The following is a 12,741-nucleotide window of genomic DNA, read 5'->3' as shown; positions in this document are numbered from 1 at the left end:
ATGAACTGGAGGAGGTTAGGAGTGAACTGAAGGAGAAGGAAAACCTGGAGAAGACGGACGATAGAAAACTGGAGGTAAAGTGAACGAGGGAAGGGAGGTCTGAGTTTTTTCTCGCCGACTTTTTTCATTATTATTACTCGGAATCAGTCACTGACGGTCACCTTTTCGGTTATCAAACATGTCCAATGTTGCTTAACTTCAATGATCCATTGAAAAGTGTGGTTCGTTCATCATACTTTTGGCGCTGGCTAACATTTTTTTTTTTTTTAAAGAGGTTTGGTAGAGGGAACTGTAACTGGTAAGCTCGTATCGTCCCGAAAGCAAAAGGAGAAGAAAGACAGGATAGGAAAAAGCCAGCCGTTCCGAAAAAGAAGCTGAAATCTGTTTAGGATAAAATCCGCGCCGGGCGGGAATCGAACCCGCGACCTATCACTTACAAGGCAGACGGAGAAAGCCAGCCGTTCCGAGAACGAACATTATCCCATCAGGATAAAATCCGCCCCGGGCGGCAATCGAACCCGCGGCCTAGCGCTTATAAGGCAGACGCACTACCAACTAAGCTAACTAGGCTGGCTAAGATACAGGAGCTGAAGAAATCCCTGGAGACTGAAACCCTAGCACGACAGAAAGCAGAGGACAACAACGCTACACTAACGACACAGGCGGATAAACTGAGAACTACAGAGCTGCTGGTAGATAAGATGAAGGCTGAGATGGTACAATGTCAGAGTGTAAGTTTTGGTGTATTACCGCAAACTTTGATATCTGCCTCGATGGCGTAGTGGTCAAGACGCTCGCCTGGTAATCAGGAGGGCGTGGGTTCGATCCCAGCCGAGAAATGGAATTGTATCATCAATTATTTGAGAATTTGACCACATAATAATGGAGCCCTAATGGTTAGGTAGTAGAGAACGCCTAAGGCGTTAACCTCGCCTAGTGGTTACCTTCCACTCAAGAGTCTATTATTATTATTTGAAATCCCGCTAACAATGGGGGCACTGTTAGCCCAATGGTAACGCGCTTGCTTGCCATGTACTCGTTTTTCGATTACAAACATTTCAACGGGTTACTTTCTAATGTTCTCGTGTTGACCCAGCAAATAAATGGGAAGTATTGTGTCTCTTATCGCCCATCTGAGGGACATACTACGGGATGAGCATGCTATGACACAGACCACAGGAGTCTAATGTAGAAGCTGTTTGATTACTACGAAATGAAAACGGCGATGAAACACTTTTTTTCATATGGCCTTCCGGATTTCGTACTATAAAACGAAACTTATCAAATTATTTCCCTTCAGGACCTGAGCTGTTCTCGAACCCGGGTCCTCGCGTTGCAAGCCCAGGTGTCCTCTCTCCAGCAAGATCTGACCAGTCACACCTCTCTATTGAGTAAGAAGGAAGAGGAGATTGACAGACTACGTCAGGAGATGGTGAAGAAGGAGAGTGACCTGGTAGCGACCAGTAGCGACCTGGTAGCTACTCGCCATGAACTGGAGGAGGTTAGGAGTGAACTGAAGGAGAAGGAAAACCTGGAGAAGACGGACGATAGAAAATTGGAGGTAAGTGAAGAAGGAGAGTGACCTGGTAGCGACCAGTAGCGACCTGGTAGCTACTCGACATGAGCTGGAGGAGGTTAGGAGTGAACTGAAGGAGAAGGAAAACCTGGAGAAGACGGACGATAGAAAACTGGAGGTAAAGTGAACGAGGGAAGGGAGGTCTGAGTTTTTTCTCGCCGACTTTTTTCATTATTATTACTCGGAATCAGTCACTGACGGTCACCTTTTCGGTTATCAAACATGTCCAATGTTGCTTAACTTCAATGATCCATTGAAAAGTGTGGTTCGTTCATCATACTTTTGGCGCTGGCTAACATTTTTTTTTTTTTTAAAGAGGTTTGGTAGAGGGAACTGTAACTGGTAAGCTCGTATCGTCCCGAAAGCAAAAGGAGAAGAAAGACAGGATAGGAAAAAGCCAGCCGTTCCGAAAAAGAAGCTGAAATCTGTTTAGGATAAAATCCGCGCCGGGCGGGAATCGAACCCGCGACCTATCACTTACAAGGCAGACGCACTACCAACCATTCAGGTTTAATTTTCGGGTCCGATTTTATTTTTATTACTTTCTATTTTTATTTATTTATTTATTATTATTATTATTATTATTTTTTTTTTCTTCTGAGCGAGTTGTACGGCTCACTGAAGCACCAGATGATTTCTAACTAGAGATCTTTAACATTTTCATTTCCCCCAGGTATGTGAAGTGAGTAAAGAGTTGGAAGTATTGCGAGGTGAACTAGAAGAGCAGAAGACAGCAACTAAACAATGGAAGAAAGATTGGTACCAGAGTGTAAAGGAGCGGAATGCAGCCGTGGCAGAATTGAAGCAGGCACAGACGGAAAATGAAGCGCTCAAGGAGAAACTGACTAGTTTAGAGGTAAGATGGTTTTACTTTCTATTCCTGAAGTACTTAGTTTCCAAAAGTTCTTGAAAGGACTTACAAAGGTACGAGTACAAACTAAACACATTAAATTTTACACAAATCCCAATTAACAACAATACCAATATGTATAGAGAACCTATACAAGGTAATGAAAAAATATTGCAATGGGACCAAATTTTCAAAATCGGAAAATGGATGGAAATCTGAAAATATCCTTTTTAGGGTCCCCTGAGTCTTAAAAATTGTTTTTCGTCCTCAAGAGGTTTGATAGAGCAGGGTTTATACGCGACCTGGAAAAACTGGAAAAGTCATGGAATTTGCCACCCGGTCAAAAATTAAAAATGTTCAAATTAAATATCAGATATTTCCGAAAAACGGCCTGCGGTGCATTCCTCCCTCAAATTCCTTGACATTCTGCATTTTGCATATTTTCTTTATATTAAGAGGTAATCTTACTGATTTTAAGTACCTCCGCCCCCTAATTTTCTGGAAAAATTCATGGAATTTCATTCCGGGGAAAGCGTATAAACCCTGTAGAGGGAACTGTAACCACAGAGGTCTTAATGTCCAGAAAAGGCTCGCCCTTGTGGGAATAGAACCCTTGATTTAATGCTCGCAAAGCAAGCTCATTAACTTTTTATTTTTAAACTTCTCTAATAGACCTCTTTAGGAGAGATTTGTAGCTTGAAGAAATCATGTCTATTTTTTTTATATTTCAGCAAGAACTCAAGGTATCTGAGGAAGCATTAGCCACGGCACAAAACTCCCTGGATAGCAAACTGAGAGAGCACCAAGCTCTATCTAACACCATAGAGAGTATGCAGAAAGAGATGGAGCAGAGTGCTGTGCGAGTGAGAGAGATGAGTGGGATCTCGGAGAAGTACGAGAAGGATAGGAAGACCTTGCTGGAACTGGTGAGTTACGGTCCTAGTTCGATTCCCAGAGTCGACAAAATAATAATAATAAAGCAACCTCCGTGGCCTAGTGGGTATCATCACACAAGGCTTGCACGTCGGAGGTCCCAGGTTTGATTCCCGGCTGGGTCGAGGTTTTTTTTCCGCTCTATGCTTGGAGTTCGGGGTGCACTCAGCCTCATGAGGACAATAGGGTAGCTACTTTAATCGAGTAGCAACCAGTGGCAGCATTATCATTGTAAAAAGATTACTGAAATAAGGAAATTGATTTGTCAGCTCCCATGGCGCGGGGTCACCTGCGCTCGCCTTGCACGCGGGAGACCCGGGTTCGATTCCCGGCGGGGTCAAGAAATTTGTATCATCCAAATGATTGATTTCGTGACTGGCTGTTGCGGGGCCCACTCAGCCTCGTGAGGAAAATGAGTAGCTATGACATGTAAATACGCATAGCGCCCGGTACCAGCATGGTAGGTAAACATTGGATTTTAGGATTATTGAGATATTGGGAAAAATCCTACAATGCAGCAGTGAGCACCAAAGTTGTGACATAATAACACAAAGAAATTGATTGCAAAGGAGGCACTTAGTATAATATCTTATATTATAAGAACGAGATCCATTCACTCAATTCACATTTCACAGTTCATAGTTCCACACTGATCGCTCTATCTCGAGAACCACAACACCTAGAAAGCTGAAATTTGGTAGGAATATTCCTTTTATGGTCTAGGTGTGCAATAAGAAAGGATTTTGCGAAAATCTAAACCGATCCTGAGATATGATCAATTTTTGATCGCTAAAATCTCCATAAGAAATACACAGGAAGCAGAGACTGCGGGAGAGAAAACTTTTCCTCGCTCGCCTAATATTTGAGTTTCGTTTATGTTTTTAGTTTGATAACTACAAGTTCGGCCATCCTTTTTCCACAAGTTTGGCCATGCCTCGGGATGAACTAGCGGGATTCCGGAGCAAAGCGACGGTATTCAGCTAGTGTTATGATAGGCACAAAAGTTGTGAAAAGGCTCTGCTTTAACACAAATAATTCAGGAGGATTATTAGCTAACACAACTCATCAATGAATCATTAAGCTAGGAATTAATCATTAGAATACCTACTTTGAAGAAAAATATGCGGTGAAATGCTTTTATTTTTACATTTACATATCAGTTTGTCATTTATCTTTTATTTAATTAATCTGTCTCCACTCTCATTCAGAAATCTTCCAAGGAACGTTTGGAATTAGAGGTCCGTGGCTACAAGTTAGACCTGGAGAGCACACGACGTTGAATCATTAAGCTAGGAATTAATCATTAGAATACCTACTTTGAAGAAAAATATGCGGTGAAATGCTTTTATTTTTACATTTACATATTAGTTTCTCATTTATCTTTTATTTAATTAATCTGTCTCCTCTCTCATTCAGAAATCTGCCAAGGAGCGTTTGGAATTAGAGGTCCGTGGCTACAAGTTAGACCTGGAGAGCACACGACGCGAGTTAGAGACCAACAAGGATCAGACGATAGAACTCAGAGCTAAAGTACAGAAGCTGACCAGAGATGCTGGTAGTACTGGGGAACTGATGAGAACATTGGATAAACAACTCGCATTGGCACAGTCTGAGATGCTGGTAGTACTGGGGAACTGATGAGAACATTGGATAAACAACTCGCATTGGCACAGTCTAAACTGGAGAAAGCAGAGGGAGAACTGACCACTGTACGAGAGGAGAACAAGAAGTTGAAGGTTAGTGAATATTTCTTTTTTTCTTCGCCTTTTTCCGTGTCTTTAGCAAGGGAAAATCAGGCTAGTATACTCCCTGTTTAAAGACCCCCAGCCGGCACAGTCTAAACTGGAGAAAGCAGAGGGAGAATTGACCACTGTACGAGAGGAGAACAAGAAGTTGAAGGTTAGTGAATATTTCTTTTTTCTTCGCCTTTTCCCGTGTCTTTAGCAAGGGAAATCCAGGCTAGTATACTCCCCGTTTAAAGTCCCCCAGCCAGACAATAGTTTAAATCTGACATTATAGAAAAGGTGACCTAATGGCCAAATATGGACATTTGCAAAAACAACATCGGTAGAAATCAGGGTTCGATTCCCGCCCGGGGCAGATTTTATCGTAAAAGGATAATGTTCGTTCTCGGAACGGCTGGCTTTCTCCTATCCTGTCTTCCTTCTCTCTTCACTTTCGGGACGATAAGACCCAATTAAGTTCTCTCTATCAAACCTCTTTTTTTTATTTATTATTATTTTTTAAAGGTTTTTTTTTTACCTTGGAATCGAACTCCTTGTTCTGGCTAGATCCAAACACTTTCCTCAGTAGTTTGGAAGATTTGAAGAGTAACTATACAGAGCGAGAGAGTAAACTAAGAAGCGCCAATGAGATCATAGGTGAGTGATCCTTGTAGAATTGTGACTTGCCTCGGTGGCGTAGTGGTCAAGACGCTCGCCTGGTAATCAGGAGGGCGTGGGTTTGATTCTAGCCGAGGTATGGGATTTTATCCTTCTTTATCTGAGAATTTGACCACATAATAATGGAGCTCTAAGGGTTAGGTGGTAGAGAACGCCTAAGGCGTTAACCTCGCCTAGTGGTTGCCTTCCACTCAAGAGTCTATTATTATTATTACCAGTATAGTAGTTCATTAAAGACTGATGTTGGATTTCACCAATATTTATTCAGTCATTAGAACTCCTGTTAAGCTAACAACCAGTTAAGTTCCATTTAATTTGTATTGGCTTAACAGAGCTGTTTAGCTAACGGGCTGTTTGAGGCTGGAAAGAAGGTTGGTGAAATCCACCATGACTGTTTCCAGTCCCTTACTTAAGGCCAGTTACTTGCAATATTGGTTAGAACAATGAATGCAAATTGATTTACATTTGATTTACTTCTAACCAAGAACGGAAAAGGTTTGTTAGAAAATAATGATCTTTTACTTACCTAACCAATAACTTCCGTAGCCAATGGGGTATATTTCAGAGTCCACTAACTTCAGTTTCTTTGCCTCGACTTCAATTTCCAAGGCTGGACTTCAATTTCCAAGGCTGGACTTCAATATTTTTGGAGATGAATAACTTCAATTTCTTCGACCTAAAATTTAATATCTGTCAGTTTGTCTTCAATTTTTAAGACACTTCAATATTTTGGAGCTCAATAACTTCAATATCCTCGAAATAACTTTAAATTATTTCAATTTTCTCAAGACACTTCAGTAATTTGGAGTTCAATAACTTCAATTTCTTCAACTTGAACTTCAATTTCTCTCCCCTTGACTTCAATTTCAGGTGAATACGAAACTAAGATCACAGCCCTAGAATCCACCATGACCCGATCTGAAAGTTACTGTAAGGAAATGGTTGAATATTTGGAAACCCTGCAGAAGAACAACGATATTCTGAGCCATGATAATGAACAGCTGAGGAAGGTAAGTACTGGTCTCCCAAGTACAGTGTCCTGGGTTCAAAACTAAGATCACAGCCCTAGAATCCACCATGACCCGATCTGAAAGTTACTGTAAGGAAATGGTTGAATATTTGGAAACCCTGCAGAAAAACAACGATATTCTGAGCCATGATAATGAACAGCTGAGGAAGGTAAGTACTGGTCTCCCAAGTACAGAGTCCTGGGTTCATAGCAGACAAAACTTTTATAGCAACGTGAGAAAGTGTCTTGAGAGAGGGAAAACGCGGAGTACGTGAAGTAGTATACATCAGATTCCCACAGATCACTGGAGTTAACTAACGTTTTGCGTGGTTTATATCTGGATGGACGACCGTCTGCTGGCTGTTTTTCTTGGGCTTCAGCCCCATGACAATTTACCGGTTTTGATGTAAAGAGAATTGATAGAGAGAACTCTATCAAAGCAGGTCTTATCCTCCCGAAATCGAAGACCTTTGCAGTTACAGTTCCCTCTATCAAACCTGTTCAAATAATAATAATTACTTTCTATTATTTAATTTTACTCTCTCTTTTCCCCCACCCAGGAGCGCACCGAGTACATCACCCAACTCAGCAACGCTTGCTCGCAAAACGAAACCCTGTCCAAATCCAACGCAGCCCTCTCTCATCAACTAAATGACCTGGAGACCACGGTGAAATCCCTAGAGGCTTTCTATAAACAGAAGGAAGTACGTCTAGATACCACAGTGAGTCAACTGCTCAAGCTATGTGAACACCAGAGACATTGTTACGAGGAGAGCTTGAAGAAGAAACCGAACCTACTGAGGAAAGTGTTTGGATCTAGCCAGAACAAGGAGTTCGATTCCAAGGTAAAAAAAAAACCTTTAAAAAATAATAATAAATAAAAAAAAGAGGTTTGATAGAGAGAACTTAATTGGGTCTTATCGTCCCGAAAGTGAAGAGAGAAGGAAGACAGGATAGGAGAAAGCCAGCCGTTCCGAGAACGAACATTATCCTTTTACGATAAAATCTGCCCCGGGCGGGAATCGAACCCGCGGCCTAGCGCTTACAAGGCAGACGCGCTAACTAGGCTAGCGAGAACGATCCTTATCTGTTTAGGATAAGTTTTATTCTTCCTCTCGCATCCCAATATTTCCCTACAATGTCATTGCTGGCTTCCAAGGCAGGACATAAGTTTAGGTGTGAGGAGTATTGATATATTAGTGGACTACATGTCCTAATTCCACAGTCTAATAGGTAAACGTATCATTCTAAAGTTGTCCATCCCTGTCACCCTACAGGAAAAAAAAAAAAAAAAATAAAAAAAAAAAAAAAAAAAAAAAAAATATGTAGTGCAATAATAAACTATTGATATACATTATTAGTGGACTACATGTCCTAATTCCACAGTCTAAATAAAGCACTAGATAAACGTATTATTCTAAAGTTGTCCATCCCTGTTATCCTACAGGAGCTGGAAGCCATGCTCAATCAGGAACGGTCTCGAGCTAAAGATCTGGCTGAACGTCTCTACCTAACCAAAGCGGAACTCGATACCATGCTGCATAGGAAAACACAACGCGTGTCTATCCAGCCCTGCTCTAATGAGGAGAACAAGGAGAATGTACCCAGGGGTGGAAACAGCAAGACACAACACGCGCCGAAGAAAACCTTGTCTAAAGAAAGCATTGGTTCTAACTCTAGGTAAGTACCTAAGTAGTTTTTTTAAGAGGTTTGACAGAGGGAAGTATAACTGTTAAGGTCTTATTGTCCCGAAATCGAAGAGACAAGGAAGACAGGATAGGAGAAGTTCGCCCCGGACGGGAATCGAACCCGCGGCCTAGCGCTTACAAAGCATACGCATTACCAACCAAGCTAACTAGACTGGCGTACCTGTAGGAAAACTAATCCATTTACTTCCTCTCTGCTTCACAGTGAAGGTAGCTCGAAGGCGCTGACCCGGATTCTCAACCTAGATAAGCACGTGGACATCAACACAGCCATGTATCTGAGCGAGCAATGTGTTATCCTTGGTACTCGGGATGGATTGTTCTCTCTTCATTTGAATGAGCTTGGTGAAGCAAAGAGTAAACCCAACTAAAATCCGGCCCGGGCGGGAATCGAACCCGCGGCCTAGCGCTTACAAGGCAGACGCGCCACCAACCAAGCTAACTAGACTGGCGTACCTAAATAAGTACCTAGGCGTACCTGTAGGAAAACTAATCCATTTACTTCCTCTCTGCTTCACAGTGAAGGTAGCTCGAAGGCGCTGACCCGGATTCTCAACCTAGATAAGCACGTGGACATCAACACAGCCATGTATCTGAGCGAGCAATGTGTTATCCTTGGTACTCGGGATGGATTGTTCTCTCTTCATTTGAATGAGCTTGGTGAAGCAAAGAGTAAACCCAACCAGATAGGGGGAGTGGAAATGGTGCACAACATTACGTTCATTCATCAGAAACACATGGCTTTGCTTATTGTGGGTGAGTACATAGAATTGTAAACCCAATCAGATAGAGGGCGTGGAAATGGTGCACAACATTACGCTCATTCATCAGAAACACATGGCTTTGCTTATTGTGGGTGAGTACATAGAATTATAAACCCAACCAGATAGGGGGAGTGGAAATGGTGCACAACATTACGTTCATTCATCAGAAACACATGGCTTTGCTTATTGTGGGTGAGTACATAGAATTATAAACCCAATTCGGACTTTTCTGTCGCGATTATTTTTCTGAGGTTTCAACCAGCTTCTCAGTTGTTTTAACGAGCCTCAGTGCACCCCGAAATAACCAAAAACAAGAGAGTGTCGTCCCAGACGGTCTCCCATCCAGATCAACCACGCACAGTCGAGCAGCTTAACTTCAGTGATTTGTTATAGTAGTTAGGGAACTAGTACATTCGCCAGTATCCGAAAAAAAAATATATCTTTTTTTGTAGAAACCTCTTCCTTTTTCCTCCTACCAAACTGGTTTCGTAGATGCTCGATCAAAATTCTCTCGATTCTAGGTCAAACACCCCTCCAGTACTCAATCTGCCTAATGATAACATAATGGGTTTTATTACGAAATATTTACGTAAGCCCGGAGTACTCTTTAAGTGAAAGTAATATTGTTTCGATCTTAGGTCCTGAAGATTTTTTGGAGACTGAGAGGATTTAGTCTTAGAGTATGCTAGCTGAGTGCCACATCGTTTGATCTTCAAAGCAAGAATGGGTTTTATTACGAAATATTTACGTAAGCCCGGAGTACTCTTTAAGTGAAAGTAATATTGTTTCGATCTTAGGTCCTGAAGATTTAGTGGAGACTGAGTGGATTTAGTCTTAGAGTATGCTAGCTGAGTGTCACATCGTTTGATCTTCAAAGCAAGTAAGTCCACTAAGTCTACTGATAAGTCCACTAGGACCCGCGATAATAAGTACGCGTTTAAACTTTTGTGTAAGGGCCCGTCCACCCTTGTGTTTCGGGAAAAAATCGTGTCGTGTGTAGTGGGAACTCTCATTTAAATTGACATTGACTGCAGAACATTTTGTGTCGTTCTCAAAGCAAGTAAGTCTACTGATAAATCCACTAGGACCCGCGGTAATAAGTACGCGTTTATACTTTTGTGTAAGGGCCCGTCCGCCCTTGTGTTTCGGGAAAAAAATCGTGTCGTGTGTAGTGGGAAAGTGGGAACTAGTCATTTAAATTGACATTGACTGCAGAACATTTTGTGTCGTTCGGGAAAAAATCGTCTGTTTAATGGACCTTTAGTGTATAGGCTGGCTAGACAATAGTTTAAATCTGACATTATAGAAAAAGTGACCTAATGGCCAAATATGGACATTTGCAAAAACAACATCGGTAGAAATATCGGTTTTATGGTCCTCTGATTACAAAAAAGTGATTTTTCCTGTTGTATTCTATGTTTTCAGGAGGAGAAGACAGACCTATGGCATCAAGTGAAAACACATGAGCATAACTTGAAAACTCTCAGCAATAGTTTGGAACGCCCCACTGTATTGTGTACTCGACCCAGAACTCTGGCTTTGTCACGTTCGATCCGACCACTTGTCGACACAGAGGTGAGTTCTCTTCCATCCAACCTCGAGGGAAATATGGGTACTTATATCAGCCAATCAAAATCGCCAGTTTAATATAAATGCCATAGAAAACTTCCTAAATCATGAACATAAAAGTGTAGATTTGGTCTTCATTGAATTGGAGAAAGTTCAGTCATCCAAAATCTAGATTTCCTATCCCTTTATTTATTATTTTATTGAACAAACGAATCGAGTTTTAATTTTTTTAGGGCCAGTCGAACGATTTTTTCCGAACGACAAGCAAGAACGAGCCTTTAGTTGTTAAGTTGTAAGATATCTAGGTAACTTGATGTAATTTAAAGGATACCTTTTTAGTTGCGATCAAAGTAAGTACCTACCTGTACCTAAATTTATATGCCCAGTTAAATCTTTTTTACTCTGCCTTCATATCATTCTGTCGTGGGAAAGTTCGCTCAAGGACTTTTTTTATAGTCCAGTGGTAGTGGTAAATTATTATTATTATTTTTATATAGGTATATATGTTCTAAGCAATTCATGTATATGGAACAATAAATAAATTATCAAAATTTAAAATTATCCGCAATATGTAGATGAAAGGATTATTATAACTTATGGTCACGACAAAGAGTTCTCTTCTTACTGTACTGATTTCACCCCTCTGTTTGTTCCAGCCTGGCTGAGCACCAAGGAGCCCGTGGTGTCCGCCCCTGGGTCTCGCCCCCTCTGTCTCCTCAACATATCCAAACACGAACACCTCGCCTGCTTCAATACCGGCGCTCTATTTGTAGACGATCAGGGCCGGAGTACTAGATCTGAACCTCTCTACTGGAACTATCTACCTGTAACTATAGGTGAGTAAACACACTACACGCCGGAGTTCCCGGGTTCGATTCCCAGCAGGGTTGAAGTTTTTTCTAAACAAAATAGACGGGGTACACAAGGGATCAAAAGAACCACTTTTTATTTTATTTTAATAAAAAAAAAAAAAAAATGTCTTTCTTTGTGTTATTATTTCACAACCTTGGTGCTCACTGCAGCATTGTAGGATTTTTCCAAATACACATATTGCAATAATCCAGCTCTCACTTACCTACCATGCTGGCACCGGTCGCTATGCGCATTTATATTACATAGCTACTCATTTTCCTCACGAGAAATGGTGCACAACATTACGTTCATTCATCAGAAACACATGGCTTTGCTTATTGTGGGTGAGTACATAGAATTATAAACCCAATCAGACAGAGGGAATGTAACTGCTAAGGTCTTGTCATTCCGAAAGCGAAGAGAGACGGAAAACAGGATGGGAAAAAGCCAACCGTTCCGAGAACGAACCTTATCTGTTCAGGATAAAAACTACCCCGTTCGGAAATCGAACCCGCGACCTAGCGCTGATGCGCTACCCATTTAACTCTTTAATAACGTCTTTTTTCCGAAGGGTTTTAAAGAACTTTTTAATGTGTTCGCATGAAATGCCGTTTCTCGATTAACACTACCAACTACATATTACCTATTTTTTTCCCCCACTCCCAGGTTCAAACCGGAGTCTCCAGAGTGCCAACCTGCGTCACCTGGTGACAGCTGCTGAGATGAGCTCCTGTGCCTCCCCCACGCTCGACACGTCACCCATCCTTAACCTCACCAAGGTCACCTCCGTGGCCATCTCCCCATGTCAGAACATAGTGGCCATAGCCCAGGGGAGCAGTCTGGTGGTAGCGCGGTGGAACAATGTCGACTATGATGAGATGTGCAGGAAGGATATGGGCGGGGGTAGTATTCAGAGTGTGACGGTCATCTCGCCCCACTGTATTGTGTACTCGACCCAGAACTCTGGCTTTGTCACGTTCGATCCGACCACTTGTCGACACAGAGGTGAGTTCTCTTCCATCCAACCTCGAGGGAAATATGGGTACTTATATCAGCCAATCAAAATCGCCAGTTTAATAT

General features: G+C 41.8%; 2 protein-coding genes across 2 annotated transcripts in view; both read left to right on the top strand.

Moving 5' to 3' along the window:
- Positions 1–581: 581 nt before the first annotated feature.
- Positions 582–12,741, top strand: part of LOC103512357 (early endosome antigen 1-like) — a 17,492-nt gene continuing 5,332 nt past the window's right edge. Inside the window, exons 1-13 of the mRNA XM_017445375.2 lie at positions 582–731; positions 1,301–1,561; positions 2,250–2,432; positions 3,158–3,352; positions 4,776–4,939; positions 5,005–5,099; positions 5,651–5,740; positions 6,632–6,771; positions 7,331–7,615; positions 8,218–8,450; positions 8,682–8,839; positions 9,355–9,432; positions 12,328–12,666. Coding sequence (XP_017300864.2) covers positions 702–731; positions 1,301–1,561; positions 2,250–2,432; positions 3,158–3,352; positions 4,776–4,939; positions 5,005–5,099; positions 5,651–5,740; positions 6,632–6,771; positions 7,331–7,615; positions 8,218–8,450; positions 8,682–8,839; positions 9,355–9,432; positions 12,328–12,666 — 2,251 coding nt within the window. The 5' untranslated portion in view covers positions 582–701. The remainder of the gene's footprint in view (positions 732–1,300; positions 1,562–2,249; positions 2,433–3,157; positions 3,353–4,775; positions 4,940–5,004; positions 5,100–5,650; positions 5,741–6,631; positions 6,772–7,330; positions 7,616–8,217; positions 8,451–8,681; positions 8,840–9,354; positions 9,433–12,327; positions 12,667–12,741) is intronic.
- The window catches only part of LOC103512355 (probable cytochrome P450 303a1), a 22,459-nt gene continuing 19,742 nt past the window's right edge, over positions 10,025–12,741 (top strand). Inside the window, exon 1 of the mRNA XM_026825855.1 lies at positions 10,025–10,120. The gene's annotated coding sequence lies outside the window, so the exon portion shown is untranslated. The remainder of the gene's footprint in view (positions 10,121–12,741) is intronic.

This window comes from Diaphorina citri, unplaced genomic scaffold (genome assembly GCF_000475195.1).
Source record: "Diaphorina citri unplaced genomic scaffold, Diaci psyllid genome assembly version 1.1 scaffold829, whole genome shotgun sequence".
Taxonomy (NCBI): Eukaryota; Metazoa; Arthropoda; class Insecta; order Hemiptera; family Psyllidae; genus Diaphorina; species Diaphorina citri.
This window is presented reverse-complemented; position numbering and strand designations above follow the sequence as displayed.